Source organism: Hibiscus syriacus, unplaced genomic scaffold (genome assembly GCF_006381635.1).
Source record: "Hibiscus syriacus cultivar Baekdansim isolate YM2019G1 unplaced genomic scaffold, ASM638163v2 tig00000340_pilon, whole genome shotgun sequence".
Classification (NCBI taxonomy): Eukaryota; Viridiplantae; Streptophyta; class Magnoliopsida; order Malvales; family Malvaceae; genus Hibiscus; species Hibiscus syriacus.
Genome location: NW_024061783.1, coordinates 13,085,895 through 13,110,872, shown reverse-complemented (window position 1 = coordinate 13,110,872; position 24,978 = coordinate 13,085,895). Strand labels below are relative to the sequence as shown.

At 32.7% G+C, this 24,978-nt stretch overlaps 2 protein-coding genes and 1 long non-coding RNA gene across 4 annotated transcripts; 1 reads left to right on the top strand and 2 right to left on the bottom strand.

Moving 5' to 3' along the window:
- Window positions 1-108: 108 nt before the first annotated feature.
- LOC120204590 (F-box protein SKIP5-like) lies at window positions 109-2,966 on the top strand. Its single transcript, XM_039204654.1, has 5 exons — window positions 109-262; window positions 1,357-1,501; window positions 1,583-1,661; window positions 2,175-2,233; window positions 2,536-2,966. Exons 1-5 carry the CDS (start codon window positions 148-150, stop codon window positions 2,879-2,881), a joined length of 744 nt encoding a protein of 247 aa, XP_039060585.1. The 5' UTR covers window positions 109-147; the 3' UTR covers window positions 2,882-2,966.
- On the bottom strand, window positions 1,572-23,701 carry LOC120204598. The gene is made up of 4 exons (XR_005523956.1): window positions 23,687-23,701; window positions 11,785-11,794; window positions 4,206-4,210; window positions 1,572-1,699 (listed from the first exon to the last, which is right to left on the bottom strand). It is a non-coding gene; the product is annotated as an uncharacterized LOC120204598 (long non-coding RNA).
- Window positions 5,897-8,530, bottom strand: LOC120204574 (probable mediator of RNA polymerase II transcription subunit 26c). 2 transcript variants are annotated; one of them, XM_039204643.1, is made up of 10 exons: window positions 7,833-8,530; window positions 7,671-7,739; window positions 7,498-7,580; window positions 7,337-7,410; window positions 7,206-7,252; window positions 7,077-7,110; window positions 6,849-6,970; window positions 6,404-6,497; window positions 6,188-6,301; window positions 5,897-6,089 (listed from the first exon to the last, which is right to left on the bottom strand). In XM_039204643.1, exons 1-9 carry the CDS (start codon window positions 8,208-8,210, stop codon window positions 6,192-6,194), a joined length of 1,011 nt encoding a protein of 336 aa, XP_039060574.1. In that variant the 5' UTR covers window positions 8,211-8,530; the 3' UTR covers window positions 5,897-6,089; window positions 6,188-6,191. The 2 variants fall into 2 exon arrangements, with proteins under 2 accessions (XP_039060574.1, XP_039060568.1); XM_039204637.1 differs by having other exon boundaries at window positions 5,897-6,301.
- Window positions 23,702-24,978: the final 1,277 nt, after the last annotated feature.

Sequence of the window (24,978 nt, the reverse complement as noted above, 5' to 3'; positions counted from 1 at the left end):
TAAAAGAATCAACCGAATTAGTAACTCGTGTTCGACTGTCGTGTAGGTTTTTTGTTTATTACATAAAGTTACTCGGTCACAATATATCTTTAAAAAAGAGCAAAAAATAGAGAAATATCTTTCTTCATCTTAAAAAAAAGGTAGATCATGGAGGTGGAGCAAGAGAAGAGAAAACCCCGAAAGATTTCATCTTCTGCTCTTATTAATAAATTTGATGATGGTTGCCTCATGCATATTTTCAGCTTCTTATCTCCCATTCCAGGTTGGGTTCCCCCCCCCCAAATAAACCCTTTTATTAATGAATATTTTTCATTGAGTTCTGAAAAGATTGCTTCATTTGGTGGTATGATTGTATATTTATCTTCAATTCTGTATTTTTATATCTGGGTATTAAGAAAATTGTAGTTCCCCCTGGTATATTAATGAAGCAATTTTATTATTTTTAGGCATTTTACCTTGTTGATAAGAATTAATGTTAATTTTAGATTTATTGGAAGTGAACTGAATGTTAATTCTAGCTATTTTAGGTATTAATTAGTGTGAAGTTGACTTTGTTGAATTCATTTCTTTTTCCCCAGTCTGGTGGTTCTTATGATGGAGTGGGAAGGCATGTGTAAATGTATTTGATTCTGATAGTTCTTGTTTCTGCAGAATCTTGTTTGTGCCTGATTATTGGGTTAGATTAAGAACCTGAGCTTTCATTTTGGTTTTCAATCCCAAATACCTTAATTTAGGGTTGTTGGATTCAGAATGCTGCTGTTATTCAGAAAACCAACAACCTGAAATTCGCTTCACTTTCATTCTATTGACGACGCCCTCAGTTTGTGTTTTATACCTACCAATCTTTACTCTAGTTCAATATATACTTACTCGGTTTCTACTTAATTGTTATCGATGGATCCCGTGGTCTTCAGGAATTTGACTACTTATACTAAAGAGGAAGCTTAGCAAAACTTTTCCAGTGTAGGACGGTAAAATGGTGGCTGCGATGTACAGATTTTTTTTTTATTGTCATCGAAAGATTTCTCTTATTGAATGCATCCAAATTAGTGTTATTCTTGTATCTTTAGTTATGCAGTGCTAATGGTGGGATATTTAGTTGTTTAACAAGAGAACTCGACACTAATGAAGCAAAAAGGTCTGAAAAAATGCATCTCAAATAATTTGCTTTGCAATAGCATTCTTAGTGTCTTTTTCTCTATTTTCATTCTTTGAGGACCAATTGTCTTCAGATTGGTGTTCGGAAGTTTCACATTCTTGTGACTTGAAAGAATTTAAGTAGGCATGGTCATTTATTCTGCTTTTCAACCCCATTACCAATTGCAATCTCTTTTACATAATGCTATTGAGTTGCAGATCGGTATAACACCGCCCTCGTTTGCCACAGATGGTGTTATTTGGCATGCCATCCTCGACTGTGGCTGCGAGTAGATAGATCCGTGAAGGATTTTTCTGAACCTGGTGTCTTCCCTAACATAGAAGAAGCTGTGTCTGTAGCCAGGTAAATCGTTTATCTCTAATTTGTGGTTTGGTGGTTATTTGTATATTTATGAAACCATCATCTTCAAATTCTCCCTTTCAGACCTGGTGACACTATTTTAATCACAGCTGGAGGCAGTCATCTTGCCTCTAATATTCAGATTGAAAAACCACTCTGCCTGGTATGTCTTGAGGGTTCTGCAAAAGTTAATTATACATTCTTTTAATCCCGTTTGGACTAAATTATATTTACTCTTTGAAATATGAATGTTTGAGAAAAAAAACTCGTGTCCAACACCAATTGCAGCCTATTCGTTTCAATTATCGGGCTTTGGGTAATTTTCCTACTACTGCTACCTACATTCTTTTAATCCCTTTTGGACTAAATTATAAACCCTTCTCGTTATTTACTATGAGGACAACTTCAGGTTTAAGATTCTATTATCATCCTAAAATGGATGACTCAAGACCATGTTCAGAAAACGTTTAAGCCACTTGGAACGAGCTGTAGGACATAATTCTCTTAAAGGTCTCTTTCCCCATCCCCTTCTCGGTGCTATGTAATTGTCTCCTGGACCCCTGGTAAAGAGACATCAAGGCCATGAGAAGAGAATGAATATTTAACTTTTTAGTTATTATTGTAGCAAAATGCCTTTTGCTTTTGTCACACGTCTACCTCAACTTACTTTCTTCAGATCGGTGGAGGTGAGCTTCCTGATGAAACAACTCTCGTCTGTTTGCGAGGTTCAGACAGGTTTGCAAATTTTCCAGATACGTTTTTGCCTTGTATATTGAATGGTGATTTGTTGAGAGGTTGATACATCTTATATCTAGAAACGTTGTTTCGAGCCACCTCCATATTGTTGGAAATCAGCCACAATATTAAGAATGGATCGGCAGGAATCTTCTTTCCGGCAAATTGCATGTCTGGCTGCTATGAAAGAACATAGATGTTCAACAATCTGGAGATGGCTCTCATTAGGTCATAAGTACTGTTTTCTCCCCTTTATCGAGCAAAACAACCATGTGTATGTGCTTTTCATTTTGCTGGAGCAGTGCATTGGAATTTCTATCAACCTGCAAGCTGGCGAACTTAACGGTAAAGGTGGAGCTAGGTTGCTGCTTGCTTCATAGGAGCGGAAGGCTAATTATAGATGAATGCATACTTCAGTGTGAGTCGAACCCGTTGGATTATCTATCTTGCCCGATTGTGAGTACGGCTGGTAGTGGGACATTCCCGTCCAACTCAAAGAGCAGCGGGGATTGCGTTTCTGTATCTCACACTCGGATTGAAGGAGGTGCAAAGGCTGTTTTGACCAGTGGAGATCTGGCACTACAGCGAGTTCGGGTGATTTATGCTCGAACTTGTCTCTATTTCTGGTTTGATGTTGACTGTAAATAACTGGATTGGACTTCGATTCTTTATGTCTGTCAGACACATTATGCAGATTAGGGAATTCAATTCAATTCCTAAATGTTGTTTGCTTTATGTCTGGAGCCAAAGGCATTGTATGTTATCTCTGTTATTTTCCCATCAGACCATTCGCAACAAACGTTGTTGTTTATCTTTTCCTACAGAAATCCAACATGATCTTGACAATAACATAATATATATTTATAATACTTATATTTATACAATTAACAGAAGAAAGAATCCGGAGAACAACACATTTACATATATTACCCTATGTAATTACTGGTATACTTCAAGTCCTGCATGCTGCACAAGTTTCAATATCAACAATTCTAAAGTTTCAACAAAACCATAGCAAAGTTTGCTCAACATCTGCACATGCATCCCCTTATTTTTCTAAGTTGATTCCGTAATCAAAACCCTCAGTAATACTAATATGTTAAGCACAATTCCATAATCTCTGCTCGAATCATTTGTCCATATAGAATGTCGCTTAGCTTCCTGAAACATCGAAAACAAAGCACAGCACGATTCGACCAAGCCCTACGTCGCTGCAACGGGTTTAGTCGTATGTTAAATACGTGGTACACACTTAAGTAGATCCATATAAGAAACAGGGACGGCTTCGTTCCCTGCTGGTATCGATATCCAGCAAGTGTTGAGAGTCGATCCAGTAGACACATCTAAGCAAGAACAATGGGCACCTGTTGGGGCTTCACTGTTAAACAAGAAACAATTAGCAATTGCAAGCCAAGAAAACTCGAGGAACAAAAGAGTGACAGTATAGCAATTCAGAAAATCTAACTCGTGGCGTTTTCTTTTTCACTTTCTTCAAAGAAATGCGAAATAAACATGCTTCGAACCCAGAGTTAGATGAGCATACCTGCATCCTATCAGACATTCAACAATAGGTGCTAGTACTTTATAATGTAAAAAAAAAGTTATGGTTTATTATGAAGAGCAAACTGACGCATCTTGACATGATTGTCAGGGTATGATCCTCCAAAGACTCCAAATACATAAAAGTCCTGAAAAAAAAATTGAACTTATTGGACGCATATACCTATGTCCGACACTCATGATCGAGTCCAAGTAACATAGATGGACTTGCACGTAGATATAATTGTCAAAAAGAAATATATTTTTATATAGAACTTTACTTTGACAAGGGATTAACCTGCAAAAATAAATTTGTAGGGAATAAGGAAAGAAAAAGAAAAATAAAAGGGGAAATTATTGAGTAATATTTCTTGTAAAAGAACATGAGAACTTGATATTATATTAGAACTTTAATTTCTTAGAAAGTCATAACATTTGCTCATTGTGCAAAATCATCAGTTCAATGCAAGTCATTAGAACCTGAAGGGAGATATAGAAGATGATTCATGTAATTAAGTTCAAGTCATCGACAATCTTATGCATCGAACTTCATAAAATCTATAAATCATGGATGTCATCCATAGCCGTAGGTTCCCCAACATATCTTGTTCATGCATGTTTATAGTTTAAGCAAAATGTAGTGCTTACCTTAAAACAAAACAAGATTTCATTAAAGAAAATAAGTTTACTGTGATTACAGCGAGTACCACAGAATTTGATCGATTACATCCACCAACCAGCATAACAAGCTGAAGGCCACTTCTAGTCAGTTATGGTCATAGAACATGGGTCGAAGCACAATTGATCAATTCATCAAGATGCAAAGCACTTATAAAGAGCCTTATTACTCTTCTCTGCTTAAAACATAGTGAAGGATGGCCATTTGAATCTGCACCACCTGCAAGCAAAACTAACAAGAAAAATGGTTTAACGGAACATCATCTTAGAGAGAACAGAAAGGCGGAGAGAAGCGGAACTATGTTTGATATTTCTTCTTTTTCTTTTGTTTTGCTCCAGGGGAATACTATGGTTTGGATTTTGTGGATGGGAAAACAAGCCATGTTTTCCTAAGCATTCAGTTTCAAGTGAGAAAAATCTCACAAAATGAGATCACTGAGAAAAATGTTTGCAACCTATAAAAAGAATAAAATTGCAGAAAGGGGAACAAATTATGCTGCTTCTAATATTCATTTTCACCTAAAGTGCCCATGTCCAAAAACCGTATCCGACATATATTCGGACAACGCTATGGGGGTATGATTTTCCAAATACAAGGAAAAGTAGAAAATTTTGAGCATATTCTTGTTGGACAAATACCCATATCCAACACCTACCAGTGAGTCCAAGCAAAATAGGGAACAAAAGTACTAGGATGACTGCAAATATGCCAGTTAAAGAGGTAATAACAAGCTTGATTGAGGCATCCTTATAAGTACAAACAACTACTGGAAACAAATAAGCTAAAAGTCATCAATGAAAATGCATGACCACAGAAGAGAGGTCACATACAATAGATTGACCTCACTGTTCCTATAAATTTGTATTAACCACATAGAGTCCCCTTGACCCTCTCTACAGATGCAAGTTAAGTAGCCTTATCATATATCAAGCAAGGATTAACAGTAAAATGAAACACAACATCAGTCGGGCTCTATAAACAATCTAATTAGGTTTCTGGTCACAAAATCTGAATATATGAGTTAGTTGGCCCAATGCCATTTTCATAACAAGTTTCATATAATAAGTCCAAAAATTTTCCCTGCCACCTGAGGATCCTAGCTAGAAGTCGAGAAAAACAGCTCTAAACATAAACATGGTGGCAGAAAACTTTTCGAAAAAAGAAGTTTCTCTGCGCAACCTATCAATGTATGATAGATGGTATCTCGCAATTGAATCAAAATCCTTATTCCTGAGTATCTTACAGAACTTTTAAAAGGTAGAGCAAAATAAACAAATAAATAGTCAAACTTCCTTGTAACCATACTCCACAAAGTACTGCTGCCAGGAGTATGCATTAATTTGAACAATCAGTTTGCCTATTATATCAGCTATTATCATCAAGGTCGAGTCAGCTTGAGTTGATAAAAAATGAAAGATAGTAACATACTTCCAAGACGAGATACCTTCTAAGAAAACTAAAATATATTACAAATCAAAAACATTGAACATTTGGGGTGGAGGAAAGGGTAACAAATGTCAAACAAAAAAGCACTGTTCACCCCCAATAGAATGGTTATGGATGTCCATGGCCCTCAAGAATTTCAAATGATTGACAAATAGTTCAGTACATATCCGTGAAAGAACATGGAAAGATAACCTATAAAAGATAGGAAGAGTACACCCATCTTATACAACATTCACAGCATAAAAATGAACAGCCAAAGATAAGATGTTGTTTAATCTGAATTCATTCACCCAATCACCAGTGCCTCCCTTGAGAACCACCTCCCTTGTTTTTGGCAAAGAAGGTATTCTTGGGTTTTGGTAGCTCGTGAATGTCCATCACTTGTATCGTTCGTTGCTTTTTGGCTTCAAAAAGCACACAAAAGGTGCAGACAATCACATTTAGTATGAACCAAAAGTGAGTGATTCAAGATGAAGTAAATTGTGGAAGAGGAGAAGAAACCAAACCATTTTCAGCTTCTTTGTAACTTTCTTGAAGCCTTTTCCTTGCAGAAGCCAGCCTTTCAGAGTCAAAATTGCTTTCTTTTTGTTCTCTCTGCCTCTACGAAACCCTCAGAAAGGTGATTCAACAAATAGCATGAAAAAGTATATACAAATATAAGCTCATCAAGCCAAACCCTTTGGACAACCAGCTACACTAAAATGGTTAAATTAAGTTGAGGTTTCCCTTGGCCTTTCGGCTAACATAAACTATTTGGGTGTGGTAAGTAACAATAACTTCTCATTCCTTGAGAATCGAAAAACTCAGAATCATGGGAATTTGTAAAAACACCAGTTCCGCGTCAACAAATCGTTTGGAAAGCATTTGCTATCTAAATTTGGTATCAGATCTCCAAGTCTGTCAACAAAGCAATGATTCAATGAGAAGCTCCAATTAGTTATGTACTAGTACCTGTATGTTTCGTGGAGGAGTTGAGTGAGTATATCTTGATGGAGGCTCCTTTCGGGGAGGAGGGATCGGATTTGGCTTCCTTTCAGGTTCGGAATTATTCTTGTCTGAAACAAAACTCCCATCTGTCAATTGTCATATGGAAAGGCATTAAAAAGAAGGTTGATTAATTGGAGCAAAAAAGAAAGATACAAATATCATATCCAACTTTGAATCAGATACTATACTTACTGTGTGGATTTGGAGAGTATGCAAAATCAGGAACCTATAACAGAAAAGAATATTAGAAAGATACAAAAAGGGGGAAAAATAAGGCAGAATTCCAAAACAACATTCACATGGAAAAACATCTTCTTTAACCTGTTGGCGACCATTTTGAGGGAGCTTTTGTTGCGGTGAATCTCCATCTGCTGGTAGACAATATTCATAGGCAGTTTAACTTTAGTGACATGTCAAAATTCTTCATATTACAGTTTAGATAACAATTTTACCCATAAGTCCAGCAGGTTCAGGTTCTCCAGGTTGATTCACCCTTACCCATTCATCTACAATCTCTTTCCATTTCCTGAAGAAACAGAGAATCAAATCATATAACACACTTCCATTGATAAATTTTTGAACATATATGTGATTTCCGTAAGTCCAATAAAACCTGACAAGTTGCTTCACTAATCTTCTAACATCGTTTGATGAATGCTTCCTCAATTTGTTAACGTGTCTCCCGATGTCAGTCTCCTGAAGATAGAATCATAACATGGCAATGGTCTTAAAATCAAACTAAACAGGAAATTATCACACACAAAAAGTGTTCCACATGATTATTACCTTGAGAGCTTGAAATGTTATATCCATGTCTGCCAAGCTCTGAAGTAAATCAACCAAAGAATCTTCAGACTGTACAACCAATTTAAAAACATGTATCCATTCAAATCAAAATCCAAAACAATTTATCAAATCAACAATAGAATTGCAGAAAAAATCAAAGACCTGATCAGGTAGTTCAAGACGCTCCTTAATCTCAAGAACCCTTTTTTGCTCATCATCAAACAAGCCTCCATAAGGGTCCAAATCATCATCTTCATTATCTTTATCTGATTGAGGAGTAAAAGGTGACCCTTTTCCTCCTTTAGCTTCATGTGGGCTATCTTCTTTATTTGCTTGATATCCATTTGATCTATCACCAAAATCACAGCTTTTACACCTGGTAACCATGGAAGTAGCATAAAGCCTCTCCACTATCCCATCTCTCCTCTGCTTCAACTCTTGGCCATAATCCAAAGAAGCTACCAGGATTGCCGTATCTATAAAAGTCCACACATCAACACCAGCGGTTTCAAGAACTGATCTGAAATCATCCAAATCCATTACAATTCAAACAAAAAGTTGTTGATTATATTGCAAATTCCAAGGGCCTGTTTTTCAAGGTATCAAATCAATATTTGACATTCAACATAATCAGATCTGATTGAAAACAGAAAGACCCAAAGCTTGAATTTTGCAAAAACTTTCAGGAGACAAAAAGGAAAAGAATTCTTAGAAGTCAAAGCTGAAATGGTTTTTATTTTTTTATTGAACAACTTGATGATTTTGAGTTTGTTAGTGGAAATGGATTTTTGTGTGGGAATTGGAATAAACCAAATGAACGGAAAACACTTTTTTGCTTTCTTTCTTTCTTACTTTAAGATGAAATGACTATGATTTTTCTTATTTGGAAGAGAATATTAGATAAGTGTATTCTTTTTCGTATATAATAAAAATAATAATTAAACATGAGTGAATTTTTTTATGTCGTAAAAATTTATCTTAAAATAGATATTATTTTATATTTATCTTAAATTAATAAAAAATAATTAGATCATTGTTTCAGTTAATTTTCAATTGTTTTAATTATAAAATTAATTTTTAATTTTAACTTTAATTATAATGTTTAGTCGTTAAATTATAATAGTATTATGATAAATGATTTTTTTTTCATTATTACGATGATATAGATAAAATAGTTGTAATGATGTCTAAAACTATATCATTTAGGCATTAAATTTTAGAGGTATATTGATTTTACTATTAAATTTTAAAAAGATTTACTTTTAGACACTTAGCTTTTTTTAATCACCGACAGTTAATCGTCTCCTTTCATTGATCACCAATTGTGGCAAAGTCAATATTAAAATATTTATATGTCATTCCTCTTTCTTTTTGTCGGGCTGATTTTCTACAAAACTCACTCAAAGTCAATGAAAAATCATCTAAAGTTTTCAGATATGTTGTTCATATGCCATTCCTTTTTTTTATTTAATTTTATCGATTTTGGGTAGATTTTGTCAAAAATCAATCCCGATATGAGAGAAAAAGAGTGAAATATAAACATTTTGATATCAATCTTGTCACAATTTATAATTAGTGAAGGATGTTGATTCATTATTACCGGTGACAAAAAAGTTTAATGCCTAAGTGAATTATTTAAAAGTATAATGACAAAATCGATACATCCTTAAAGTTTGTTGTTTGAAACGACTTCATTTTAGACATTAATAGTCACATCAAGATGATATTAGTTTGTCTAAATCATTACATCATTTGAATTTTGAAAATTTAATGTTATAATTAAAATTAAATTTTGATATTATAACTAAAGTAATTAAAAGTTCAACCATATAAATAATACACTTCATAAAGTTCAACGATAAGTACATTTAAAAAGAACTTTTATAACCAACAACCACTTGGTTAGGGGTTTAAATCTTAGTGTTTACGAATGAAGCAAATTGGGTTGAGAGGATCACCCTTGTCTTTGTAATACTCGATCTGAATTAGTCAGTCAATAAATCGAATATCAGTGATTAATTAAAAAAACTTTTATAATTAATCAATTTAATATAAATTATGTTTCCTTAAAAAAGATAATTCATGAATATCACATCCAAACTCTAGCAAATCATTTAATGCAGTATGTACTTTTGAAACTACTTTTCAAAAAATGTTAATCCTAAATAATAATAATTTTTATTTGAAAAGTAGTTTCAAATAAAAATGATATAGTTAATCAACTCAAAAAATTATTAATTCAACTATTTTAGATAAAATGTTAGAAAAAAATGTTAATCCGAAATAATAATAATAATAATAATAAATATTATTATTATATAATCGAACAATGCAAAATAAATAAAACTTAAAGTAGAGGCAATAAATTAATTTATTCATATTTAGACACTGAATCGGATGAGTAGAGTAACTTAAATCGAAGAAAAATTTTGTTGGGGCATGTAAGAACAGTTTCGTTAAGACAGAATCGTCATCTCTTAGGTACTTTGAGTAACGTTGGGTGTCGGTCTCCCAAGATACAACAACTAATGATCACAACAGTAAGCACAACCGTAGTGATTAATCGAACACAATCTTGTCTTTTTCTATCACTGGAAAGAACGAATTTGAAATAAATTTTCTAAGTGATTTCCTAATTCAACTTTGTGAAATGTATCTCAAAGTTGTGTCTAAGATTGTGCCTCAATTAACCTATTTATAGGCAATGGGATATGAATAAAAAGGTTAGGATCTTTTGATAAATAGTTAAAACATTTCATTAAAAAAATTGTTTAAAAGCTAATAAGTATAATTGAATGGATGCAACTAAAATTAAGTCCATTCACCAAGTGAGATGACTTATTATAATAATTCTATTCACCAAGTGACATGACTTATTATAAATAGCATCAATTTTATTCAATTATACCATTATTTTTCCAACAATCCTCCACATGAATGAAATTGATAATTTCAAACACTGACTCGATATGGTGATAGATTATACGTTTGATATTTGCATAGGATAGACAGGAGTCCCCCTTTAAACCTTCCTTTGTGAAAATATGTTTACCTTACTGGCTATCCATGTAACACCCCCAACCTGTATCCGACCCGAATACGAGTATATGATGTCACATCAACCTTTTAAATCATTACTTATATAAAATACAGGAAAAATTTATATTTAAAATTTAAACATACTGAATAATTTACATATATCAACTCAAAAAGTTTACAAAAAATGTTCAGAGCGTATACAATTTAATTCTTTAAATACATGCCAACACTATAATACAAAATGGAAACCTACTATAATTTTTCTGATCTGATCTTTGCTGAAGTTACGCTATCTCCACTGCCTATCTTTTCTTTGGAACTTCTCGGATCCTATGTGTGAAACACTCACATGCTAAGTCATAGACTTAGTGAGACATATAAATGAATTATGAAAACTTTCACTATTTAAAAATACATGTACATTAAATACCATAATATCATACCAAATCATATACACATTCACACATACTCGTGTACCATCATTTTCATTATTACCAATCTTATCATTAGTCCTTATAATTATATACTCTTATACATACCCTTCATAATCATATCGTATAATAACCAATTAATAAACACAACATCATCTATATCTCACATTCAATGTATTTGTTTTATTTCTTTATTAGCCCATGTATACTTTTGAGAACTAAAGATATGTGAGTACATTGATTCCCACTAGGGGTACATAGATTTTGTCCCAAATGACCACGTAGAGATGTCCCGAAGGACCACTCCTTAAGGATCACATACATATTCCAAAGGACCAAATATGTGTCCCGAAGAACCGCATATATGTTCCAAATGATTACATATATATCCCGAAGGACCACATAGAAGCCTCGACTCTTGGTATACCAACTATACCCCTAGCTCTCATAACACATAACATGGGCATTATCATTTATGTTTTTCATATATACACCTTCATATCACATAGTCATATAAGCTCATAGCTTCATATCGTATATATCATGTAAAATTCTCATTGAGTCTACTCATGTAATCTAATATCGGAATTAGACTCATCGCAAATCTTAATTCCCTAATATAACTTATACTTGATATCATGTACTCACCTTGGTCTCACTTGACAATACCAATCTCTTAACTCCCTCTCGTAAATCTTACTCTGACAGCCTGTCCGAACTTTGCTTTCGATCGATATCTACACAAATATACAATCCAATGATTATCGAGATTCGAATTACTCGAAAAGATTCTTACCAATACCAACTAAATAAAACATTAATTTTAACTTTCCAACTTAAGTAGTATCAGTACTACAAGCACAGTACCGATACTTCTATGCTTGTAGTATCGATACCCTTCCATGGTATCGATACCTATTTTCTATTCTATAATTTCATTGCAAAATTGGTATCGATACCTCCCTATTGTTATCGATACCCCTGGTATCGATACTATCACTTCAGTATCAATACCTTATGAAGATTTATCACTCTTCTTCCTTATGGTATCGATACTGTTCATACAGTATCGATACCCTACGTATAATTATCACAAAATTTACCTTATAGTATCGGTACTAACTCAACCAGTACTGATACTACTACCCAAAATATATTTCCTTAAACCCGAAAATTTCAACACTTTACCCCAAACTCTACTTTTTTAACTCTCTTCATGCCTTTAAACTTAACTATACATACTTAAACCATATTTTAGCACTATAACACTTCATTATCTTCAATATATTACTGTAACTCTTGAATTTAAGAATTTTACTAAACTTTCAATATGTTCCAAACTCATTTCTAATACTTTAGATTTCTTAATCATTCTTATGACATGTCAAGTTTATCAACAAAACTTCAAAAACTATATCCTATTAACAATTCACTTCTACACCCTTATTACAATTTCCTTTCTAATTCTCTTCTCTTGATGTTTTAATATTATATAAGTTTTCCTTAAGCTTATATAACACCTAAAGAACAAAAACCAACTTACAAGTTCAAGAAATAAACAACTACAATTAAACTTACCTTTGACTTGAGGCTAACGAGAAGAAGAAGAAGAAGACAAGAGAAATAAGCTTCCAGATAACTTTCACCCCACATACTTATCTATTAATAAAGAGATAAATATCCTTTAAATAAAAAGACCACATTACCCTTCATTCTTTCCTTCCTTGTTATTTAATCCAATACCAAAATATTCATATTTAAGTCCCTCAACTTTTTAATTTTTCCTAAATTGATAATCGAATTTCAAAAACTTTCATTCGATCACTAGCCCTATTTTTGGGATGTTATAGTCCAGTAGACGTGATGTCCTTGAATTGTCCTGCCGTTGGTGTAAGCGATGACATACCTCACACAAATATCTCATTGACAAGAATTTGGTTCTCATGGTTATGTCCATATAGCCGTGGACATCTCCTGATTCTGCAAGATCTTAGAGAACTATGCCCCAATAGTCTCTTTGAAGCATCCCCACTTCACTCTCACATACGTGACTTATGTTGTTTAATTCAACGAAATATATAGTGGTCATTAAAAGAATTACTTAACCTTTTCCACATTTTAGCCACTATTTTCATCATAGGAATGAACTTGGGATAATGACTCCTACAGTGACTTCACAAGGTCTATGCAAGTAGGTTGTCCTATTGAACCTAGATCTTGGGATCTTCAGTCAACTAGGTTGGGTTTTCCTTCACATAGCGCCTTAAATATTAATGGGCTATATTCACATTCCTTTTGATGTTTATAAACTTGATCTCGATTTAACATTATTTAGTGGATCCACAATGTTATCTTTTGATCTTACAAAATCAATATAGTTAACTCTAGTTGAGATCAATTGTTTAATGATATTATGTCGACGACGTATGTGTCTCGACTTACCATTATACTTATACAAGGCACCTACCCCACACTTTAATGTAGTTGTAGGAACTGTCTCGCCTATTTTCTTGTAAGTTAACTTATTTAAAGGTAATTTGTTAATAAAATAGCTTCCTCCACATGTTCTATGATAACTCAGAACGAGGTCAAACGTCATTCATAATTCTTTAGTAATCTTATAGATACTATACACTTCATATGGTGTATCTGACAATCCATTCAAGATGTAATTCTGACATAAAAACTTAGAATGGTTTCAAGCTTTAATGACAATAATGTATATCTCATCTTCTCTATAAATAGGAGAAACATCCTATATTTGACCATATTCGGCATTATTAAATATAACATTTTATGTCGCTATGTCATGAATTCACATGCTTCTCATTGTGGCTCACAACCACTGACATCGTTGAATTTATTCCAAGTCTGAATAGGAATTAATACTTCAAATCATGAGTTAGGTGAATCAGTGGGTTTACCATTATTTCATTTGAAACACGTAACCAAAATTTGTAAATATTCTAACAATAAATTGAAAGTTGTCGACATCATTTTTCTCCCAGGTCGGGAAAGACCAATACCGACTTGAGGGTTTTCTCTTTGAAAAGTGTTTTGAAATGTGAGGAGTCGCCACCAATCATTTAAGGCGCGATTGGAACACCGTAAAAACTGGGTGATTTTAATAAAACATTTTATTTTAATAAAATATCAAGTTTTAGGGTCTACAAAAATCCAGAAATCAGGTTAGGGAGTCGATTATGCGTGGGGAAGGATTAGCACCCCCATAAGCGCCCAAAAATTGGTACCTAATTGATTACCCTATATTTAAAATAATAAATCTTGGGTTCGATCTTTATTTAATTTAAAAATCATTAAAGATGCAAAGTTGAAAATGGTATCCGTTTATCGAGACCAATAGAATTCGTCCCCGAGCGTAAATGCGGGAGATTAGCTATTGTGCCTAATAACCAAACATTGCCTCATTTTTAGAAAAATATGATGCGGTTTTAAAAAGGATGTCTACCTATTTAGGGAATTACCAGTAGTCACCCCCTGAGCATGATTGTGGGAGATATACTATTAATTCCTTGAATAAGTGTACAGTTCCTTAAAGTTAAGATAAAATGCAATCAATCAAAATTTTATTCAATCCTAATTAATCTAAGGTAAATTAAGGTTTTTTCTAACTTAAGGTGTCAAATTATGAAAATTAAGGAACTTAGGGGCTCAAATCTAAAAACGTAGGCTCTAATATTAATCCTATTTGATTATGTAAATGATAAAGTTCTAATTAAGCTTGGGGACCAAATGGTCAAAGGATTAAAATAAAAGAACTAAAATTATGAGATCTAAATGTAAAAATCTAAAACTTAAGGACCTGAGTCTATAAATCTTAAAATTTAAAGGATTAATTCAACTCAAAGTCATAATATTTTTTTAAATAAATGAAATATATTAATATATTTTAAGGATTCGAATAATCGATTCGAATAATCTGGCATTTTTAGTGCGAAAACTCGAATCGAATTATTCCCTAATTAAAGTAAAGTGTCCACCTAATTTCTAACCTGATACCTAATTTAAAAACTAAATCTAGAAAATTAAAATTATGAAACACAATAAACTTAAAAATAATTAAAATAAAAAACAACAAAAAATATAAAGAAATATAAAATAAAAAAAATACAAGGACCTAATTGTAATAAAATCTAATTATATTGATTAAAATGCTAGAAAAAAAATAGTAACTGTAAGACCCCCAACCCGTACCCGACCCGGATACGAGTCTGAGGTGTCACATTGACTTGTCAAAACATTTACTTTTACAAAATACCCAAGATTCAGTTTGATATTTCTAATAAAACCATTTATTTTCTATGATATAAAACATATGCTTTTACAAAACTGATCAGAGCGTATCTAATACAAATCTTTTAACTACATGCTAACTATATTCTATATATAACAAAATACATGTTATTCATTTAGGTTCTGATCTGTCCTTCGGTAAGGAGAAACTAACATGTCTTGCTCCTATTCCTGCTTTCCTAAACCTACGTGTGAAACACTCACACGCTAAGTCATAGACTTAGTGAGACATATAAATTACATATATAAATTATCAAATGCATGTACATATCATGTAATACAACGTCATACTGGTATACATACTTTTTCATGTAACAATTACATACACACATGCATGTCACCATTTATATTTTCTCATACTCTTATATGAGTATTCTTTCTATCTCTTATCTCTTGTTCATATGATCTCTTATTTTCATATTCTATATCTTATAACATGTTCTTACATCATCATATGAGTCATTAATATTCATTCATATATATACATTACCATATATTCATGTACATCCCATAATAAATGCCATAACCCATAACACACATTCTTTCCGGTAACATATACACACATTCACATATATCATCATATAAAATATGTAACACATTTCTCATTACAACTCACATTTTATCGTTATTGTTTTGGTTAGCCCATGCACACTACTGAGAACTTAAGGTATGTGAGTACATAGAGGTTGTGCACTATGTTGTCACCACAGCTCGTATAATTCCAACTAGGGGCGCGTAGAATTTGTTTCGTAGGACCACTATGTCCCGTAGGACCACTATGTCCCATAGGACCACGCAGAACACATATGTCCCATAGGACCATGTAGAACCCTCGACTCTTGGAATGCCAACTATACCTATAGCTCTCATAACACATTACATGGGCGTTACCTTTTATATCTTTTCACATATTCACGTAGACACATAGTTTACTTTCACGTAGCATAGTTCCATGTAATTCACATTAACTTATCACATAGCTTATCACTTTTACTTGTATTCTTTTTCTCATATTTCATAGTCATGATTCTTATCACATAACACATGTTCGCATATACATGCTCTCATACAATCCCTTCATTCAGTTATAACATTTAACCTAGCTTATTACACTATCATGTATTCACAACACTCATTTAGCATATATAGCATATCATGTAACATTCTAGTAGAAACACATATAAGTCATATCACTTTCACATATATATTTCATCTCATGGGATCACATAACCTATTGTCATACATACATACATTTACACAGGTCACATATAAAGATAAATTCAATCAATTAAACATATGCATTTACTCATATACAATACATTTAGCACCATATCACTATATGTTTATGCTTCAATTATCACTATATGTTTATGCTTTAGTACCCCTGATCACATAATATTGGAATTAGACTCATTGCAAGTCTTAATTCCCTATACATAACGTACACTTAATATCATGTACTCACATGGTCTCAATGAACACTCATGAGCTCTTGTTCTTCCTTGCGTATCTTACTCTGTTGACCTATACGAGCTTTTCTTTCGATCGATGTCTACACAATCATGTATTGATACTATCAGTATCCAATTGATATACTATAATCTATCATTTCTTAGACTTAAATAAAGATTTATTCTTGTATCGATGCATCCCTTTATATGTGCATCGATGCACTACCCCTGCATCGGTACACAACTTACATTCGATGTTTGTATTTTAATGGGGTGCATCGATGCACTAATTGCATTCGATGTTCATTCATTTGAGAGTGCATCGATACACATTGAAGATGCATCGATGCACACTACCCAGAAATTACATCTTGAGCACAAAATTCACTATCTTTTCAGCTCAAATCTTCATCTTTCACCTCTTTTAATATTCCTAACTTTCATACACATACTTGCACTCATTTCTACTCAATAATCGTTTCTTTAACCTCTATATCCTCTCCTCCTTATGAATTTCAAGAATCATACCCAAATTTTAACATGTTACAAATCCAATTCTAACACTTCATACATGTTAATTAGATTGATGACAAGTCAAATTCACTCTTAAACTTTATTAAAGAACCCTCTTTCAAGATTTCACTTATTCCTCTCTTTTCTTTAATTCCCTATATTCTCTTCATCTTATTGTTTCAAAACAATTTAAGCTCTCATTAAGCTTAATTATCACCTAATAATCAAAACTCAACCTTAAATTTAACCAAAAACTCAAAAATTAGAAAACTCACCTTTAGCTCTTGGTTTTCACGCGTGAAGGAAGAAGAAAGATGAAGAGAACTCTAGAAACCACTTTTTTTCCTCTTTTCTTCCACGTGTTTAATATATATCCATCTTTAATTATTTTCCCTGCAAATGATCCTTTTGCCTCATAAACTGATTACTGATGTATTTATTCTTAAACTCTTCTTATCAATCCTTAACTTTACTCAAACATATTAATCCTCACTTCCTTCAGTATATCACATTGTTATAATCCAAATATACAATTGTATTCAGATTCACTTTATATTTAGTTATCACAACCTGACAATCTCTTAAAATCTTATAACTCTAATACATTTTTCGTCACATAGTCTTGTTAGCCAACACTAACTCTTTCCATCTTAACTGCAAATCCTTATCATATACACACTCTTGCTTATACATAATACTATCCCTTCGTTTCAAACCCATAAGCTCTGACTTTATACATCTTATACGCTTGTCACTAATACACTTATTTTTGAACTCTTCTACCAATTCTCACTGCATCATTTGATCTTTTAATGCTCTTATGGTGACACTCGTTCACCATATTCTATATTATCCACAAAATAACAAAATTATTCCATATCACTTTTATAATTCGAAACAATGAATACATTCTATCATTATTCTGATATGATTTCAACTTTCTGAAAACAACATTTAATCTTACGAGACACTTCCTGATGTATCCGCTCTTCATCCTACCTGGCCAGGGCAGGTGAATTGCTATCACAATCAGGATTACCTCTCACTTCATTTCGAAACTATTGCAATCAGATTTCTACTATATCATATTATTCTTATTCTATTAGCAAGACAACATACTCCTTAAACTATCAGATCATATTTTTTTCACTCTATGTTGGCATGTATACATTTTTAAAATTCCTTTACCTTCGGTTTAAGCCTAGGATCGACTAAACCTTAGCTCTGATACCATTAAATGTAACACCTCCAACCCGTACCCGACCCGAATACGAGTCTGAGGTGTCATATTGACTTCTCAAAACATTTACTTTTACAAAATACCCAAGATTCAATTTGATATTTCTAATAAAACCATTTATTTTCTATGATATAAAACATATGCTTTTACAAAACTGATCAGAGCGTATCTAATACAAATCTTTTAACTACATGCCAACTAGATTCTATCTATAAAAAATACATGTTATTCATTTAGGTTCTGATCTGACCTTCGGTAAGGAGAAACTAACATGTCTTGCTCCTCTTCCTGCTTTCCTGAACCTACGTGTGAAACACTCACACGCTAAGTCATAGACTTAGTGAGACATATAAATACATATTTAAATTATCAAATGCATGTACATATCATGTAATACAACGTCATACTGGTATACATACTTTTTCATGTAACAATTACATACACACATGCATGTCACCATTTATATTTTCTCATACTCTTATATGATTATCCTTTCTATCTCTTATCTCTTGTTCATATGATCTCTTATTTTCATATTCTATATCTTATAACATGTTCTTACATCATCATATGAGTCATTAATATTCATTCATATATATATACATTAACATATATTCATGTATATCCCATAACAAATGTCATAACCCATAACACACATTCTTTCCTGTAACATATACACACATTCACATATATCATCATATAAAACATGTAACACATTTCTCATTACAACTCACATTTTATCGTTATCGTTTTGGTTAGCCCATGCACACTACTGAGAACTTAAGGTATGTGAGTACATAGAGGTTGTGCACTATGCTATCACCACAGCTCGTATAATTCCCATTAGTGGCGCGTAGAATTTTTCCCGTAGGACCACTATGTCCCGTAGGACCACGTAGAGCACATATGTCTCGTAGGACCACGTAGAACACATATGTCTCGTAGGACTACTATATCCCGTAGGACCACGTAGAACCCTCGACTCTTGGCACGAAAACTATACCTATAACTCTCATAACACATTACATAGACGTTACCTTTTATATCTTTTAACATATTCACGTAGACACATAGTTTACTTTCACGTAGCGTAGTTCCATGTAATTCACATTCACTTATCACATAGCTTCTTACTTTTACTTGTATTCTTTTTCACATATTTCATAGTCATGATTCTTATCACATAACACATGTTCGCATATAATAACACATTACATAGACGTTACCTTTTATATCTTTTAAAATATTCACGTAGACACATAGTTTACTTCACGTAGCGTAGTTCCATGTAATTCACATTCTTATCACATAGCTTCTTACTTTACTTGTATTCTTTTTCACATATTTCATAGTCATGATTCTTATCATAACACATGTTCGCATATACATGCTCTCATACATCCCTTCATTCAGTTATAACATTTAACCTAGCTATTACACTATCATGTTCACAACACTCATTTAGCATACATAACATATCATGTAACATTCTAGTAGAACATAAGTCATATCACTTTCATATATATTTATCTCCGGGATCACATAACCTATCATACATACATACATTTACATAGGTCACATATAAAGATAAATTCAATAAATTAAACATATGCATTTACTCATATACAATACATTTAGCACCATATCATTACATGTTTATGCTTCAATTATCACTATATGTTTGTGCTTTAGTACCCCTGATCACATAATATTGGAATTAGACTCATCGCAATACTTCATTCCCTATATATAACGTACACTTAATATCATGTACTCACCTGGTCTCAATGAATACTTATGAGCTCTTGTTCTTCATTGCGTATCTTACTCTACCGACCTATTCGAACTTTGCTTTCGATCGATGTCTACAAAATCATGTATTGATACTATCAGTTTCCAATTGATATACTATAATCTATCATTTCTTAGACTTAAATAAAGATTTATTCCATTTCCATTGAAGTGCATCGGTACACTCTACAGTGTATCGATGCATCCCTTTACATGTGCATCGATGCACTACCCCTGCATCGGTACACAATTTACATTCGATGTTTGTATTTTAATGGGGTGCATCGATGCACTAATTGCATTCGATGTTCATTCATTTGAGAGTGCATCGATACACATTGAATATGCATCGATGCACACTACCCAGAAATTACATCTTGAGCACGAAATTCACTCTCTTTTCAGCTCAAATCCTCATCTTTCACCTCCTTTAATATTCCTAACTTTCATACACATACTTGCACTCATTTCTACTCAATAATCGTTTCTTTAACCTCCATATCCTCTCCTCATTATGAATTTCAAGAATCAGACCCAAATTTTAACATGTTACAAATCCAATTCTAACACTTCATACATGTTAATTAGATTGATGACAAGTCAAATCACTCTTAAACCTTATTAAAGAACCCTCTTTCAAGATTTCACTTATTCATCTATTTTCTTTAATTCCCTCTATTCTCTTCATCTTATTGTTTAAAAACAATTTAAGCTCTCCTTAAGCTTAATTATCACCTAATAATCAAAACTCAACCTTAAATTTAACCAGAAACTCAAAAATCAGAAAACCCACCTTTAGCTCTTGGTTTTCACGCGTGAAGGAAGAAGAAAGATGAAGAGAACTCTAGAAACCAATTTTTTTCCTCTTTTCTTCCACATGTTTAATATATATCCATCTTTAATTATTTTCCCTGTAAATGACCCTTTTGCCCTTCAATTCATCTAATAATTACTAATATCTTTCAAGTAATATTTCCAAATAATCATTAAACTATTCCATTCTTCTACTTTCGTCACCAAATTCTAAAACTTTACGATTTAGTCACTAACCCATAGTTTAGGATGCTACAGTAACTAAATAAAAAATAAACAAGGATCAAAATGTAAAAATTTAAATAACAGTGGCTAAATTAAAAAAACTAACAGGGACTAAATTGAAAATAAAATAAAATTGAGTAATAAAATTACAATAAATGAAAAAATGAAAGGTCCAATGACCAAAGTGTAAAAATACGGCTAAGTTTGAAGGACTAAAATAGTTAATTTACCAAATAATTAACATATGCATAAAAATTGGTATAATATCAATTTTGGTCCCTACAAGAACAAAAATGTAAAAACACGACTAAAATGGAGGTATTTAAAATGCAATTTAACCATTAACTTTTCCTATATATATATCAATCTTTTGGTTTTTGTTTCATTTTCTCCCAAAAATCAGAAAAAAGGTCGAGAGCTCTCGAGAGCTTCCTCGGCCAGCCCACTGTCGGCCGCCCTGCACAGCCTCCGGCTTCCGTCCGGTCACCGCGTACGGTGGCTGGAATTCTCCAAACTAACCCAAATCCTCCTCCGAACCTAGATCTACCCCCTTTTACCCCTATTTGAGGCTAGAAACAACAAAAATCACTCGAAAACTAACCAAACTATGTTTAGACGTTTAGGCTTTCTCACACTCCAACCACCGTGGTGATGAACCGACACCCGTTCAGGTAAAAATCCTTACTATTCTCTCTTAGATTAGATAACACGCATGGTTTTTTTACTTGTTAAAAACATTATTTGTTTATAATTTTCTTGCTTATATTTCGAACACAAAAAAACTTGCTTGCTTGTAATTTGAACACCAAAAAAATAACACAAGAAAATATACCTTCAAATATTACTTTGTATTTCTCTGGAAAAAAATCGAGAGGAAGAGACCTCCTTCGCTTGTTACATGGTCCGATTTTTATAACCGTATTTTACATAAGTTTTAAAATAAAATCCTAGATCTACTGTTCTAATATGCTTTTCTCTATTTTTTTATGCTGAAATGATGGCTGACTAAGGTGCAGGTGGCGGCAGCAGCAGAGTAGGGCAGTGGCGGCAACAAATCATACCCCTAGGGTTAGGGTTTTAGAAACCCTAGGGGCCAGGTCAAATATTCTCTCTGGACCGGTTCGGATCTGGGCTTCAGGTTTCGGGTTGCAGCTGGGTTGAGGCTTGCTTGTAATTGGGTCTGGGTATAATTGTTGTAATTGGGCTCCATTTTGGCCTACACAAAAAATGTAATTTTGTTAATATAATAATAATAATATAATAATAATGATAATAATATTTTTTTCAAGACCCGGACAAAAATGAGTGTTTACAAAAGTTAATTCATACCATTTGCTTATGTTAAACAAAATATAATTAGAAATTAAAATCTTGAAACAGAATCATAGCCCCATTTTTGTTCACAGACATATCATAATTTTGTTCGGTACATTATTTATCGCAACAAATTTTAGTCAAAATTTTTTGTTCGGTACATTATTTATCGCAACAAATTTTAGTCAAAATTAAAATCCAACAATTGAGTAATTTTTGTTAAACGGTGGGAATTTAGTATAACTTAAACCCGAAACAGAAGTTCACAATCAACATCATTCTGTTGAAACTATTAATAGCATGATTTAATAAAATTAAAATTTTGATGCCTTGATCTATATCACCAAAGTTTCACTTTGCTCAACTTTTCATCAAAAGTTGGCTTGTGATCAATGCATTTTACGAAACAAATGCAAAACAAAACATTTTGTTAGGCAATAATTATAACAAATAAATATGCCTCAATGGATTATTTCCACTGGTTGCAAACAATTTGATAAATTCTTAAATGAATTAATTATGCATATACATTTGCAGTACTTCTGTATTGGAGCCACCATTTTCGACTAGTTCGTAATGGTTGGAGCCTACATTGATATGTGAAACAGTTGTTTTCTACAAGGTTGTTCATCTGTTGATACATCCACAGACGTTATTTCTCCGTTTAGTGTATCATCATCAATCTAGAGATAATTATTCTCTTGAAAAACAACATTGTTATGGCCATAGCCTTGCTAAAAATCCAGTGTCGGACTTTCGTTACCTTCAAATAACTTAGTACTCCAGAATCGATTCCAATGCTCGTATACAAAATTCAAAATTTTACCCTTCATTGTTCGTATGATTAAAAAATAATAATAACAATCGATTCAACATACCTTGCACATATGTTTCCTCTTTACTAATGGAGGACCCCGTATTGTTTTGATTTGTCAATTGTCCTTTGAAGTGGCTTACTTTTCTTGATTCTTTGGTATGGTTGTGCCAATTAACGGAGTGAACAATGGGTTCTCGAACTTGGATTGCAGACTGACTAGGAAATCCCTTGACTAGAAAACATTTGCACAGATTCCTTCCTTATTGAGTGGTCATCGGGCTCATCAGAGCGGGATCACAATAGATCACACTTTTCCTCATGGTTAATTTGCTTTTGATCAAATCCCAAAGTGAAAACTCATATCAATTGAAGAAATCTTCTTTTGTTACATGATCAAACTCTAAGAAGGGCATCAACATCAAACATTTATTTCCTCGAGTAAATCCGTATAACACCAACAAATAAATAGATTAATGAATTTTCAATATGGCTTAAACTCCAATAGATATGCATCTTTCTCCAAAATTAAGATGGTATTATAAAACAAGTCATGTGCACTTTATCAAAGTTTGGAAATCTGCGCCATTGTACATTCCATCTCCAATACACGAATTTCACTTTAGAATCAACGCGAGTTTTTGGAATCAACGTGAGTTTTTGGAGTCAACAAGAAGACTCGTTTGCTTTCGAAACGACAAATTGCTTGAGAAATTTCACTTTGGTGTGGTTCCTCCTAATGACATGCAATTTGCTTCTTTTTGGAACATGCAAATTGATTCGAACTCACAAATAATCTCTGATTTTTGTTACTTCGTTCGTTAAATTTAAAGAATCTCGTTTCGGATTAAAAAATAAAAGGAATACGTCTTAAGATTATTAGAAAAAAATGTTGATCCGAGATAAAAATAACAATAATAAATAAATATTATTATATAATCGAACGAAGCAAAATAATTATAAAGAATTAAAATAGAAGAATGAAAACTACTTTAGATAAAAAAAATCATTCATTCTTAAAAATTATTTTATATTTCTTTTAGACTTTGTCAAGTTTATAATACAAGAATAAAATGTATGGAAACAAAAAAATCACATGAAATTTATTGTAATAGTAGGGGGACAAAATTAGTTCATAGAAGCACGAACCAACTTATCTTAATGTTTAAATGAATCTTTATTGTTTCTAAAGCTCATGGATTTGAGCACCAGTGACTGCAAGTTGCGAATTTGAATATCGAGTTGCTATTTTCGCGTTGCGATTTTTTTTTCTTAAAGATAGTGTGCCTTCAACAGGTCTTTTTTGCCTTCAACATAATGCTGATTGAAATTAAACAAATCAATTAAACAAAAAAAAATTATT